General features: G+C 34.1%; 1 protein-coding gene across 3 annotated transcripts in view; it reads right to left on the bottom strand.

The window, feature by feature from the left end:
- Window positions 1-12,363, bottom strand: part of LOC100537530 (uncharacterized) — an 858,077-nt gene extending 845,714 nt beyond the window's left edge. Inside the window, exons 1-3 of one of the 3 annotated variants that reach the window (XR_012402544.1) lie at window positions 12,311-12,363; window positions 11,595-11,744; window positions 2,344-4,334 (exon numbers count right to left, since the gene is read on the bottom strand). Coding sequence is in view for 2 of the 3 variants with exons in the window: in XM_068220163.2 (XP_068076264.1) it covers window positions 2,905-4,334; window positions 11,595-11,679 (1,515 nt within the window). In the remaining variant the exon portion in view is untranslated. Of the gene's footprint in view, window positions 1-1,763; window positions 4,335-4,427; window positions 4,484-11,594; window positions 11,745-12,310 lie in introns of those variants that run through there. The other 2 variants (XM_068220163.2, XM_068220164.2) reach the window with 2 other exon arrangements.
- Between the last annotated feature and the right edge of the window lie 3,926 nt (window positions 12,364-16,289).

Raw genomic sequence — 16,289 nt, 5'->3', positions numbered from 1 at the left:
ACACAGAGGAAACAACGGTATGAACATAAAGAAATTTTTATGTTAATAGTTTATTAATTATAATATAATATAATATAATAATGTAATGATATAATATAATATAATAAAATATAATTTAATATAATATAATAATGTAATGATATAATATAATATAATAATGTAATGATATAATATAATATAATATAATTTAATATAATATAGTATAATGGAATAATAATGATATATAATATAATATAAATATAAATATTATAATATATAATATAATATTATATAATATGATATAATTATAATATAAGTTAATAAAATAATGATTTAATATAACTTAATATGATATAATATAATACAATACATAATATTATTTAAGAAAATATTAATTGTATATAACTTAATATAATATAATTTAATGTACTATAATAATATAATTTACTGCAATAATTAAAAATTTAAAATAATGCTTCTAATAACAGTAATTTAATTACCGTTATTATTATAATAATAATTTTATTTCAGTCTGATAAAAATCTAATTACCAGAATTATTCATTTAATTAGTCTGATAAGAATCTAATTACCGAAATTATTATTATATATTAACCGATAAGAATCTAATTACCGGAACTATAAAGTTTATATAAAAGGGGCGGGGCTTGGACCGGAAGTCCCGCCTTATGGGGGCGGGGCTACAATCCATCAAACTTTTTGACAGGTAGTCCCCCATAATTACTACTCATTTACACGACTGTGATAATAAATGTTTTATACAGTTGAAGTCACAATTATTAGCCCTCCTTTGAATTTTATTTTCTTTTTTAAATATTTCCCAAAAGATGTTTAACAGAGCAAGGAAATTTTCACAGTAGCCTATGTCTGATAATATTTTCCTTTTGAAGAAAGTCTTATGTTTTATTTCAACTAGAATAAAAGCAGTTTTACATTTTTAAAAAAAACATTTTAGGGTCAAAATTATCAGCCCCTTTAAGATATATTTTTTCCTATTCTACAAAACAAACCATCATTATACAATAACTTGCCTAATTACCCTAACCTGCCTTTAAAGCCTTTAAATGTCACTTTAAGCTGTATAAAAGTGTCTTAAAAATGTCTAGTCAAATATTATTTACTGTCATCATGGCAAAGATAAAATAAATCAGTTATTAGAGTTGAGTTATTACAACTATTATGATTAGAAATGTGTTGAAAACAATCTTCTCTCCGTTAAACAGAATTTGGGGGAAAAAATAAACGGGGGCTAATAATTCAGACTTTAACTGTATGTGTTCTTCCAACCATTTTAGTTATTTCCATAAGAAAGTCGATTTATAATTCGATGCTAACTGACATAGCATGTTACAGTAGAATATAGCTATATAATAATAAGCTAGATGAACTCACTGTGATGTAACTATTACAGAAACAGATGTGACTTGCTATATCATATAAATATGCCTAGATATCTATTTCATATCTAGAAAGCTAGTACAATTTACGTTTTTTTGACTAACTCGCATGTATTTACATTGATATGATGCCCACTTTACTGATTATAGTTATTTTATTTCACCAAAACTACACAAATTTTATACTGTGAAAACAAATAAATAAGTTTAATCAGTAGTTAAAACTATTCAGTTTCACGAAAGAGTTGTATTATTACCTCATTAGCTTCAGCTCCTCAAAATAATGAATGAATAAAGTGCAGTGGTGGGATTTTTTTAACACCATGTGACAACAGAGCCACTCCCACCTGCCGGTAGAAACAGGTACTGCTGAACAGCTGACGATTTAATTACCTAACACAAACGCTGCGTTAAGTGGAATGTTCGTGATGTATGTGGTAATTTTCAGTACTTAGATAACAAAATAAATATTATACAACATACTTTTATTTAAATACAACATATTCCAAGAGATCAGGGGCTTTTGACAATACACCAGGGGCTTAAGCCCCCAAAGCCCCCCCCTCGCAACGCCACTGGACGATCTTAATCCAGCATTGTTATGATTCTGTCAATCATATTTTCAAGTTCAGGAGAGAAGAAAAAGTGGCCGAACAAGTCTTCACATAGTTTTACATTTGTTGTTTAGCAAAGTGGACACCTCCGAATGGTGTTGAAAGAGTCACATGCTGTATTTATAAGATATAATTCACCCCAAAAATTTCATTTTTGTCTTCATGTAATAATGTATTTATGACCGCAAAATCACACGTGACGTGAGCTGACCGTCAGCTGTTACCACAGAGTGGGCGGGTGTGCACACTGAATGAAGTCTACTTTAGTGAACAGAACCTGCATAAGCTGTGAATAACAGGTAATAAAGTTTTAAATAACATTCAGTTTGTAGCAAAGAGTGATCTCGATGAACTCCCTAGACTTGTTTCTATTCTAATGACAGATATAGGGTTGGCTTAAGGGAGATATAAGGCTTACTAAGAGCTCGACTATGGTGCCAATGTAATGTTCTGTTTACTTAGGTTGTGTGTTTTTGGACTGTGGGAAGAAACTAGGGAACCCAGGGGAAACAAACACGAGCACTAGGAGAATGAGCAAACTGCACAAAAATGTCAACTGGTTAGTAGCGACTTTAACCTGTGACATTCTTACTGTGAGGCAACTGTGCTAACCACTGGGCTGCTGTGTTGCCTAATCTAGAAAGAAGGGGGAGTAAAGGTGGGAGGGGGATTCTTCAAGATGAATATAACTAAGGTAAGAAACTCTATTTATAGTGAGTTAGGAATCATCTGATTGGTGAATCATGTTTTATCTAATGTGCGACCAGTTGTGGACAATCATAAGCATGTGATCCTCTCAAAGGTAGTTTATAAATAAACTTAACGTGAATAAACAGCCAAACTCAGTGAAAAAGCTGTCGTTTTGAATATATCCGTGTTTGTGTGGACAAGGCCTCAATGTTGAGGACTCTGCTCTCTACTGTGAAGCTTTAGGTGAGCGCTGAGGCTTCTTTTACACTTAAAGCCCTTTCCACACTCACTGCATCTAAAATGATCCTTTTCTGAGTGAATCTTCATATGGTTCTTAATGGAGTCTTTGCGAGTGAGACTCTTTCCACACTGATCACATGTGAACACTATGGTTCCAGTGTGACCATTCATGTGGTTCTTGAGGCTAGCTTTGGTTGAGAAGCTCTTTCCACACTGATCACATGTAAACGGCTTCTCTCCGGTGTGAGTTCTCATGTGGTGTTTGAGTGAGCTTTTATGTGGGAAACTTTTACCACACTCTGTGCATGAGTAAGGTTTCTCTCCAGTGTGAATCCTCATGTGGATGTAAAGGTCTTGTTTTTTACCTAAACTCTTTCCACACTGTTCGCAGGTGTAAAGTTTCTCCCTAGTGTGAACTCTCATGTGAGCAATCAGGTTCGGCTTTTTACTGAAACTCTTTCTACACTGTTTACAGCTGAAAGGCTTCTCTCCAGTATGAGTTCTCATGTGTGCTGCAAGGTTTCCAGCATGATAAACGCTTTTTCCACACTGTTGGCATGGGAACTTCCTCTCTCCAGTGTGAATTCTCATGTGGGTTTTTAAGCTTTGTTTTTGACTAAAACTCTTTCCACACTGTTCGCAGGTGTAAGGTTTCTCCCCTGTGTGAACTCTCATGTGATCCTCAAGGTTTGGCTTTTGACAGAAACTCTTTCCACACTGCTTACAGCTGAAAGGCTTCTCCCCAGTGTGAATTCTCATGTGTGCTGCAAGGTTTCCAGCATGATAAAAGCTTTTTCCACACTGTTGGCATGTGAACTTCCTCTCTCCAGTGTGAATTCTCATGTGGGCTTTAAAGCCTTGTTTTTGACTAAAACTCTTTCCACACTGTTCGCAGGTGTAAGGTTTCTCCCCTGTGTGAACTCTCATGTGAACATCAAGGTTTGGCTTTTGACAGAAACTCTTTCCACACTGATTACAGCTGAAAGGCTTCTCCCCAGTGTGAATTCTCATGTGTGCTGCAAGGTTTCCAGCATGATAAAAGCTTTTTCCACACTCTTGGCATGTGAACTTCCTCTCTCCAGTGTGAATTCTCATGTGGGCTTTAAAGCTTTGTTTTTGACCAAAACTCTTTCCACACTGTTCGCAGGTGTAAGGTTTCTCCCCTGTGTGAACTCTCATGTGAACATCAAGCTTTGACTTCTGACTGAAACTCTTTCTACACTGTTTACAGCTAAAATTACACCCAGATTTTGATTTCCGAGGTCTTTCGTGTGATGAAGTCTTTTTAGTCAGTGGGGGTTTTTCATCAGTCATTATTTCTTGGGGTTTCTCAAACTGCTGTTTCTCATCTATTCCATTCTGTTGATGAGTCTCTTCTTTCAGCACCATCAGATCTAAAAAAAAAAAAAAAAAGTTAACTTTAGTATGAAGGCTCAAAGCGATAAGCAAGAAATGGATGTTTCACCCACAAATGAAAATGGCCTTACCATTTACTCTCCGTCATGTAGTTTTAGACTTTTCCTTTATTGTGGAACACAGTAAGCCAGTAGCGTTTTTTTTTTCTTTTTCTTTTTTTAATATCTTCTTTTGTGTTTAACAGGATCAAGAAACTCATAAAGGTTTAAAACCACACGAGGAAGAGTAAATGGTGAGGCTATTTTCATTTCTGCACAACTATCCCTTTAAAAGGTTCCTACAATTACTAATTTTTTACAAGATGTAAAATAAGACTTTGGTGTTCCCAGAATGTGTCTGAGGTTTCAGCTCAAAATCAGATCATATACCTTGTAGAATATTTAATTTTGGGGGTCAAAGGCAAACCAAGCTCTTTTTGTGCCTGTGACTTTAAATGGAAATAACCAAATGCACTCGCTCTAGATTACTCATGTTTTTTCCTCGATTGAGACAAATCCTGCATGTTCATAGCAAGTATGCATAATTCACGCTTATATTTGCAAGTTTGCATTATTATATAAAACTTATGCAAATTCTCAATGCCACATTTGCTTTAAACAGGAGTGATGAGGATACGGCAAGATGACATACTTTGTTACTTGTTTTTATTTATTTGTACTTTTGTTTTTGTTTTCTTGTCTTTGTGTATGCCCCGAGGCTTAGCTGAAGACCTACTTGGTCTACCCGACAAGATGCAGAAATGCCATCTAAAAAGGTTACTTGTAGTTTGTCCAATCAGGGACAGTAACAACGTAAATATACAAAATAATAATGATAACCCAGGGATTAAAAATGTGAACTGTCTGTTAATGAACACCCAGGATTATTTTTTAACCCCAGGTATAGCATGAGCAGTGTGGAAGGTGACTACAGATAACCCAGAATTTATCCAGGGTTAGAATGACCCAGGGTTAACAATTTGAAGTGTGAAAAGCCCTAAGAATACTCAGCATCAGCTCTCAGGATAAACAGAGTACAATGACAAACTGACAATTGTCAATCATGTCATGATGACCTGGGGCCTGTTTCAGTAAGGAGGTTCAACCAACTCAGAGTTTAATCTTGATCTCTGAGTTCATTTAACGAGAGATTAAATACTCAGAGTTTTCAATTTCAGAAAAATATTTGAGCTGCAAAAGTCTTTCAGTCAAGAGCAGTGAGTGATTTTCTCCTTTTGTTGTTTGATTAATGCTAAAAACAGTCGGCAGCAGGAATATTGCGCACTGTCACTTTAAGAAAAGTGCGGCTCTGATATGGTTTCTCTTTCACATGTCTTTTGATTCTCAACTTGTTTGTTTATTACACAAATAAGGGTTAATATGAATATTCACTAAACACAGCACTCTGACCCAAATTTGCATGCATTTGACCATTAAAGCGCTCAGATTAAGATGGCTCTAGATGTGTGTTCTATATGATGGAATAATCGTTTATCTCGATTAATGGTTTTTCATAATCATTAGAAGCCAAAATCGAAATTGAAACCAGATTTTCGATTAATTGCACAGCCCTATCAAGTGGTAGAGGTTGATTTGACATTTAGAATGTAAGCAGGACTAAAAAATCTTTTTAGAACTAGTAATAATCTCATTAATCTAGTTACAGTACATGTCCGTCAAAGGTCAGTGAATTTAAGCTAATTATTCATTAAGAAAGGACAAGCCATTCTGCTATGTGACTTTGTTCTTTGTGTAACTGAAATGTAGACAATAGCTATGTTTCCATCCAAAAAACGCTAATTGAATTTATGCGCAAAACTGGGATGTCACATAAAAGATGTGCGAATAAAGCTGCATTTCCATCCAATGCATCAAAGAGAACAAAATCGTCACTTCCTGATTAACAGGCCCCAATTAAGAACAGTAAAAACAGAATTTACTGCTGTAGAAGAAGCTACATGAATCTTTTATTTAAATGACAGCTCAGAGGACAATGCTGGCACACAATGAACACATGCTGGCGTTTGAAGCAATGAGACGCAGAGAACAGATGCTCTGGAGGTCATTAATAATATAATAACATGAATACTGAAACGGTTCAGGTGTTTTAGAATGACCAAAACAACATTTCAGATGTTTATAATGTTCTCAGCCTGCTGGTTTGTGCATTCACACACATTTTCATCATCATATGATCTCTTATAACAAACCTTTTTAAACACACATACTGGAATTTGTTCAGTAAAAGCGATTGCGTTGTTTACGTGAGTTTATCTGCTCTTATCGAATAAAAAGTTTGTCCTACTCAGTTATGCGCATGTTTCTTTATGCTTACATTTCAAAGGTTATGTGCATCGTGACGTTTCAATCAACCAATTTTTTATGCTCATAGCCTATCCAAAAAGCACAATATGTAAGGCTTAGTGAGAAATACCGCTTTATCTTTTAAAAAGGGGAGGAGACCGACAGAAAACTCTCTTTCAGAGACAGGTTCTCTTGCTCTGCAAACAAGTGTGTTCATGACTATACATACAAAGAAAAACAATAAAATAAGAAAATATGACTTTGCTACAATAAGCAGCATTAGGCATGGGTCAGTATAAGATTCTGACAGTATGATAACCTTGAATAAAAAAATATCACAGTTTCAAGGTACTGTGATTACTCCTCTTAAATATATTCTTTTAAATGTCTGGGTAAAAAAAACAAACACTTTTTCCTCTTTCAACACAAAACATTATCTTTTGAGAAACTTTTAAAGTATTTTGGAGCAGTAAACATGTCAGGCTAAAGGCTGATTTATACTTCTGCGTCAAACGCCGGCATATGCTACAGCGCTGACGCATAGCCCTTCACCGTGGCCATCACCGTCACTGACGTGCACCTCTCAAAAAAATTTAACTACACGTCGCAACAACGCGTAGCGCAAGCTCTGTGATTGGTCGGCTTTGTAGCACTGACGAGTCTGGGCAGGACCAAGAGCCGCGCGAACGGCGCAAGCGATTGTTTACAAGTGTGGAGTCCCGTGAAGGAGCTCCGGATGGAAAGTTTTGTTTCGTGTTTACCTCATAGTTAAAGTTGTTGCACGTCTGCCGGTTCCTGCCTCAAAATGAGCGAGATTGAGTCACTTGTACAACCAGGAAGTGTTCAGGAAAAGCAAAACAGAAGCGAAGAAACTCGACACAGAGGAACATTTACACCTCACTGCCAACTAGCGTTTCGGAAGTGTTAATGCAGACCAACAGAGACAGAAGACAGAAGTATAAATGCACAGCTGCACGCGTTGCCTGCGCCGTGAGTTACGCCGGTTACTTGACGCAGAAGTATAAACCAGGCTTAAATCACTCAATTGAATACTTGACTTCTGTTGTCTTCATTTGTTTCATAAACACAGATTTCTTTACAATTTATAATGGCATCTTTGCAGATCTTTTTTTTGCTGGAGATACTGTTGTCCTGAAAAACTTAAAACAAAATGTAAAAAATAAAAACTTACATATAGCGATGAACGGTACAGCAGAAAATATTGGCGGTTTTAAAACCTCGACTTTTTTCAAACTGCGTTGAAAAAACCTTGAAAACGGTTATCGTCCCATGCCTCAGCAGCACAACACTGTTTTTAGGATCATTAAATGTATTCTTTAACAAAAGTCTCAAGCAAAAAGATTCCAATGGTGGCACCTGCTGGTACATGAAGAATATGGTAAATACTGACAAACTTTACACTCAAATGTTTGCATATCATCAGCATACTGTAATTCATTTCTTAAGCAGCAAAAGTCATTTTTAGACTAGTTTGTTGGCCAGTTGTAGTCAGCGCAATGTTAAACGTTATTGTTCCACAATAGTCATTTAGTCTCACGTCACCCTGCAGCAACATCATATAGTTTAGAGTACTGTACAATGTTTTATAATAATTAATTACTTTAGTGTCCATTTCATTCAGCATATTTAATATTGGGGCATCCATGTTTTTTTTATACTTTAAACCAGAGTTTCTGCAGGTTTCACTAAGTTAAATGTAAGACTTTTAAAGACATTTTTAAGACCATTATGAGAATTTTACACTCATAAAGCGCTAAAGGCTAAGGAATTTTTCAAATAGCCCAGATGAAAAACATTTTAATTTGCCTTATTAAAATTTTTTGATAATTTAATACATTTAATAATACAATAATAAATAAATTAAAAATATATATTATAGATATTTCTTAGCAAAAGATTTTAAATTGTGTGTAATAACATGCAAGCTCTACTTGTATCCACACACTTCTTTCCTAAATAAACTTTCTTTAAAAAATAATTAAAAATGAACAAATGTTTTAATTTTTTTAAAAACTATAACAAACTAAAATCTACACAATACATGGAGCACGTTTAAACAAATGTTATTGTAAGGAAAATTATTAAACTATTATGACAAATAGAGTTAAAATGACCTTTTTGAATAAAAAGTTGAAAGTTTTATTGAGATGGATTGTTGGTGATTGTGTGGGTTTTGGCCAGATTAGGTAGCAAAACATAAAAAAGGAAAATGAAGACTTGTTTAAAAAAAGATTAAAGACCTACAACACAACATTTCAGTAAATTTAAGACTTTTTAAGGTCGAAAATTTTGATTTTGGAATTTAAGACATTTTAAGACCCCGCAGAAACCCTGTTTAAACACAATAGCCCTGATAATTAGTTATTATAATAATGATGTAATTCTAACTCAAGATACTATCTGTGAGAACTAGAAACATCTACTAGGAACAAGTTAGAACCAATAAAGAGGTCAATGAAAAAAGTTAATTTGGATCAATGTGACATATGCAAATGGAGAGTACTAAGCCAACACTATCACAATAATAGAAGATATCTTCTATGAGAATACTGTTGGTCAAATATCTTCAGCTCAGTTTAAGTTTTTATTTATTTTATATAGCACTGGTGCTCAAGGACACTTTACAAACAGTAGGAGAACAAGAAAAGCAATAGCCTTAAGAAGGTAGAGAAAATGGGAGATTAATAATAAATAAAATAATGACAAAAGACACGAGAACAAGTAACAAGAGAGAAACTCATTCCTGTCTTTCAATAGTTATGTTTCCATCCACCTATTTTTATGCACATAAAAAAACAGTTTATGGAAACATCATGATGCAAAAAAAAAAAAAAAAAGTATGCGCATAACTGAGTAGGATAAACGTTTTATTTGATAAGAAAAGGTGAAAAATCACGATGGAAAACACGATACAAACTCCAGTATGTGCATTGAAAAAGGTCATGTGATTTTGTTATAAGAGATCATGTGATGATACAAATGTGTATGAATGGACAAACCAGCCGGCTCAGTACATTATAAAACATCTGAACTCTTGTTTTGGTCATTCTTAAACGCCTTACAGTTTAAGTATTAGTGTTATTATATTATTCATGACCTCCAGAATTAAGAGCATCTTCGTGTCTGACACCTTTAAACGCCACCGCGTGTTCACTGTGTTTCAGGATTACCCTCTGAGGCGCAAGTCAATCATTAGATGAAGAAAAGATTAGCCGCATTTCCACTGTCGGGCATGTGCAAGCCAGGGCTTTTATCGGGCAGGGCCGGGCCAATCGCAAGGGGGGGTTGAGCAGTGAGGCAGAAATCATGTCGCGTTTCCACTGTCGGGCTAGTACCTCGCAGCGTGTCATGCAAACCCCGTCCCCAGAATGTCCCCCGAATCAAACGTCACACAACCCGCCCACTTCAGCGGGAATGAGGCGGATAATGCATTCATGACAGAAAAAAGGTAGCCAAGTTTCTGCTTTCACTCACCCATAAAAGGCTCTGTTTACATGATTTGATTAATATCATCGTATCCATATACTTTATAAATAATATTTCAAACCTTCTCCGGTGTTTATTGTTTTAGAAAATATCTAAAATCTTTTTTTCAGATAGGCCTTTGTAAAATGAAAGTTTAATATGGCTTTAAAATGCTTTGATTTATGTACTGTTTATAGGCTACCTAAATTATTATAGCTAGATTTGATTTGTTTTATATTGGTTTATTTATTTTATGTGATTTTATTATATCTGATATTTGTAATTATTTAAATTATTTCAATATATCTTAGGCTATTTTATTAGGATATGACACTATTGTTTTTGAGTCTACAAAAACGGACACGAAATTTGTAGAGTTTAATGTCTTTCTGTTGTATTTATGTTGTGTATTATCTTCAAAATAAATAAAAACAGAAGCCGCTCGCAGCATCAACAGAGCTGTGAAGACAGCGCTCTTTTGCTCGGTCTCACATTCACATACAGGCATCTAAACACGCACAAACACCTTTTAAACTTGACAAAAACTCTCAAAAACCTTTACTGTCTGCTGTGTCTTAAATACGGTGTAAAATGTATTATTCGTTATTGAAACATCAAGGAAGTTGCAGCAAAGTCACTTATAAATGAAAACTTTATTATTTTATGCAACAGCCTTACATTTAAAAGGGAAACAAAAGGGCGATTATACACAAAAAGACCCCAGCCTAAAAGGCTAGATGTTTTCTTTCCCTTATTTTTTTTATTTGGTTATTTGTTTGGTGCATGTACTCGTGTGCGATCGGAAAACTAGTGTCTGCCTCTCCTTTCACTCCGCCCCAGCTAGCCCTCTTTGGCCCAAGGTATTCGGCGGGCTGAAAACGGCCGGCCGCTGGCCCCGAGAAAGCCCCGCTTTGGCCCCGGAAGTGATAGTGGAAACGTGACCGGCCTTGGCTCGCTCACTTTAGGCATGATAGTGGAAACGCAGCTATTGATGCAGCTTCTCTTTTCGCAGCAAATTCCATTTTTATTGTTGATATTTGGCGCCAGTTAATCAGGAAGTGATGATTTTGTTCGCTTTGACTCTTTGTCGTTGTATTTGCACTGTCTGTATTTTGCACTGTTGTTGTATTTGTACTGTCTGTATTTTGCACTGTTGTTGTATTTAAACTGTCTGTTTTTTGTACTGTCTGGAGCCAGCACCTAAGCTTTCCACTCATCATAGCACAGGTGCTGCTGATGATGTGACAATAAAAGTGAGTTGATTTCATTTGAATGGAAAATCAAGTTTTTAGCATAAAGTTAATTTGCATTTTTGGATGGAAACATAGCTCATGAGTGCTTATGTGCATTTAGGAGAACTAGGCAGCACACTCAGGGCTGCAAGATGGATTTAATTTAATATTCTTACTATTAAAATATATCTGAATGAGGATTAAATGACCGAGTTGGTCTTTGAGAATGAAAACCAACCTGTTTGTTCCTGCAGATCTTCCTGTTTGACTGTGAATGTTTCTCCAATCTTCACATCTTCACTCTCCTCTTTAATAAACGCCATCTTTATAACAGTGTGGAGATCAGTCGCTTCAGCAGGAGTTTTTCTCTGTGTTTGGACACTTTATCCTGTTTAAAATAGACAAAAAAAATGAACAGAAACAAAATAACTTCTTAACACTTACTTCAACAGTTTCTTTATATAAGAGTAATTAACAAAAAATAAATCAGGAAAGTCTGAGCAAGAAACAATAGCCACAAATGACCTGATTAAAACTAGTAACATTACTTCATTTCTTATATATAGTGATGTATACTTAGAATGGAACGACATTATACTGTTTAATAAATTAAACCTTCAATAAGGAAACTTATTACTCACATCTCTGTAACTTTTTAAACTTTATTCTTTATGTATGTTCTTAATCGTTTTGTTTGTTTTATTTAGCTTATTGTCTGCTTACAGCAATGTGTAGCACTTTTTTTGCACAAGACAAATTTCCTCTCAGGGACAAAAAGGGTATCATATCTTTATTCAAACAATAGTACTATTTTACTCACAGTAATAAGGCCTATGTTGTATAAAGGGTAAAATAATATTATCAACAGCAGGTACATAATTTAGCACTGAATGACAAAAAAAACAGAAACTTTAATCAATCAGTTTATAGAAGTGTAAACGCTTTAAAACAAACCTTTCTCCAGTTGAATCACAGCGCTGGAACGGCGCAGGCTTATGACGTCACACGTCACGCCAAAATAAAAGTCTTTTTTTTTTTTTAAATCTTTGCCACTTACTGTTGCAGTCTTATTGATACATTTCTGCCTCGTTTCCATTTTTTTCTCACAGACGCACATATATTCAGTATTTGGAGTTGATCAAAACCTTTACTCTAAACATTTTAAGACAATTAAAAAAACGTTTAATCCACTAAGACTGTTTAAAGCAGAAATCTTAACATTCTAAACGATATAACAAATAATCTAATGAGTGTTTGGAGCTGAAACTTTACAGAAAAAAAGGTAAAATAGGTGTCCTTCATGTATAAAGTATTCATTACTACTACACGTTTTAGTTCTTCTAACTAGTCATGACTTATATATAGTTTTTCTCTGCGTTTGGACACTTTATCCTGTTAAAAATTAACAAAGCAATAAAAATGTAAAATGAATAAAACAATGAACAGAAAGAAAATAACTTCTCTTCTTCTTATATGAGAGTTATTAACAAAAATAAATCAGATAAGTCTGAGCAAGAAACTATAGCCACAAATTAGCTGATTAAAACTAGTAACACAACTACATTTCTTATATATAGTGATGTAAACTTAGAATGGAATGACATTATACTGTTTAATAAATTAAAGCTTCAGTAAGACACTTATTACATACACGTTGTTCAATAGTCCTCATTACTGTGAGTAAAATAGTACTTAGTTGTATAAAGGGTTAAAATAATATTGTCAACAGCAGGTTCATAATTTAGTATCAGATGAAAAACCTAAAACTTTAATTAATCGGTTTCTTCTTTTTCTTTGGGTTTTACTGGCGGTTGGCTACCAGACTTGTAGGTGCATTACCACCTCCGACTGGAATGGTTGAACAATAACTGAAGTGTAAAAATAGAGGGGAAAGGGAGGAAAGAGGGAGGAAATGAAAAATAAAATAAATGAATAAATAAAAAATGTGGGGTGGAGTGGGCTAACAATTAATTCCTTAGATTATATTATCTCTATATTCTTTTCTCTAAATGGGTTTCTTAAACAAATTTAATTATATCGTCATATACCTCAATAGATTTATTCCCTAATAAACCAGCCAATGTGAAATCCTGAAGTTTGCTCTTTTTAACTGATTGAATAAGATTGTATGGTTCTTTATTATATTTACTACAGTGGAATAAAACATGTCATATTGTTTCTTGTTGATTACAGTGTATACATTGTCCAGTTGGGTGTTTCCCTATTTCATATAAAATATGGTTGAGTCCAGTATGACCTATTCTCATCTGAGTTATAATCGTACTTCCCTATGATTTCTGTTCTCCCTCCTTCCAGCAACGACTTGTTTATGTATATTATATAGATGTCTGCCTGTTTCATTGTTATCCCAGTATAATTGCCATACTGATTGTTCTTAATTTGATTTTAGCTTCTGCTCTACTCAATGGGACTTCTAGATCTACTTCACTAATTCTGAGAGCTTGTTTGGCCAGAATGTCCACCTTTTCATTGCCTTCCACACCTACGTGGGCAGGAACCCAAATGAAATATACAGATTTGCCCATCATTTTAATATAATATGTCTTACAGAGTATGTGAACTCTATTAATTACTGCAAAACATCAGAATGTTATTTCGCATTACGTCCATATAGAAATGATTCAATCTTTCAACACTTAGTCTTAGTGGATTATATAAATTAAACAAAATTGTGTTAATGTTAGATCAACTTCAAATACTGAAAGTCTTTGTATGTGAGAGAGATAGCAGATGTTGTGTGAGGTGGAAAATGAAGGAGAAATGTATCATGTCATGACTGCAACAGTGAGTGGCAAAAAATACTGAAAAAAAAAGACTTTGCCAACAGATTAAAAACAAATCTTGATTCTATTATTTCTGAAACTCAGTCTGGGTTTATAAAAGGCCGCCATGTTTCTAATAACATAACATTAGTTTTGGATTTGCTTGATTATGCTGATTGTATTCATTCAGATGGTCTCATTCTTTTTCTTGATTTTTATAAAGCCTTTGATACGGTTGAGCACCAGTTTCTGTTTTTAAGCATTGAGGTTATTTGGATTTGGGGATACTTTTGTTAACACTATGGCTATGTTTTATAAAGGAATCAATAGTTAAGTGATTGTTAATTTTAATACTTCTAATGGATTTGATATTTTGTGTGGTTTTAGGCAGGACTGTCCAATCTCTTCCTTTTCATTTTTATTAGTTTTTATTAGTTCTTAAGCATTGTGCAAAATCAAGATTTGAAAGAAATTTCTGTTTTTGAAAGGGAGATTAAGATTTCACAATTGGCAGATGACACCACTTTATTTCTAAAAGATGACTCAAACGTATGAAAGGCTTTAAATTTAATTTCTGATATCTCAAGTGTTTCTGGTCTAAAGCTGAATATCTTCAAATGTGAGATAATGCCTGTTCATAATTTGAGTTAGGAATATATAGAAGATATCCTTGTTAAATCCACAATTAAATGGTTATTTATTTATGTTATTAAAAATCTTTTAGTGAGACAGCACTTGAATTTTTTTTGTCTAGGATCAGCAAAACTAAAAATATTCTTAATTCCTGGCTACAATGGGACCTGTCATTATATGGAAGAGGGTCTTTCTCATTTTGTATATCCGACTTTATCTTTATTTGTTGAAAACAAAGTGGCCAAAGAAATTAATACTGTTTTCTTGAAATTTATCTGGAAGAACAAACCTCTTAAATTAAAAAAGGTAGTTCTTTCTTATAGTAAAGCAGAGGGAGTGTAAATTTATTAGATTTTTCTGACACCATATACATTTTTAAAATTAATTGGATAAAGAGATGCCTAACCAATCCAACGTCTATTTGTTTTTTTTTTTGTTTTTTATTCCCAACTACTTTTTTTTAAAACAAAATCTGTAGTCTTTTGTTTCTTCTTAAATTTAATTATCTTCCCTACAAGCTATCTTTAGCTTTGTCTAAATTCCACCAGCAATGTCTGCTTGCTTGGAAGCTTGGTTATGTTCACAATTTTTCTCCCCACCGATTTTTCTTATGGAATAACCGAGATATTACAATCAGAAACAAATCATTATTTTTCCAAAGTTGGTTTAAAAATAACATTAATTGGATCCTTTGCTTGTTTGATGATGCAATAAAGATTCTTTCGTGAACCATTTATAACCTACCACTGTTTTCCAACTTCTCCTAATGAATTTAATAAAGTTGTTAGGCAATATCACCCGGTTTAGTTCACCTAGTTAAAAGTCACTGTACATTTAACTGTAAATTTGCTTTTTGAAAGTGTTAGTCTGAAACGTAACAATAGCTTTGTGCGTCAAATTTTCCAATGTAAAAGGAAAATTTCATCTAGAGGAAAGTTTTACTGAAGGTCTTTGGTTAAGGATATAGACTGGAATAGAACCTGGCTTTTACCTGGGAAATATTGCATTTTCCAACAAGGCAAAAGAAATGCATTTTAAAATTTTCCATAAAATCTACCCTGTAAAATTTAGTATTTACAGTTTTTCGGACATCGACAGCTCCTGTTCTTTCTGCAAACAAGCAGAGGAGACACTACTACAGTGGTGGCCAACCCTGCTCCTGGAGAGCCACCTTCCTGCAGATTTCAGTTGCTACCAATATCAAACACACCTGAACCAATTAATTAGGACCTGAACACCACGTGATAATTACAGGCAGGTGTGTTTGATATGAGTTGCAACTTAAATCTGCAGGAAGGTGGCTCTCCAGGAACAGGGTTGGCCACCCCTGCACTACTACATATGTTTTTTGATTGTCCAATATCCAAGCAATTTCGGTCACTTCTAAATTCTCACATATCTGCTTTTGCCAATGCTGTGAATTGCTTCAATTTAAAATAACATAATTTTTTTATATAATAACCCAAAAGCTAAATATCTGGAACGCATAATACATTTTTTTATCTTATATGGCATTA

The sequence above is a fragment of the Danio rerio genome, chromosome 4 (assembly GCF_049306965.1).
Source record: "Danio rerio strain Tuebingen ecotype United States chromosome 4, GRCz12tu, whole genome shotgun sequence".
Classification (NCBI taxonomy): domain Eukaryota; kingdom Metazoa; phylum Chordata; class Actinopteri; order Cypriniformes; family Danionidae; genus Danio; species Danio rerio.
This window is presented reverse-complemented; position numbering and strand designations above follow the sequence as displayed.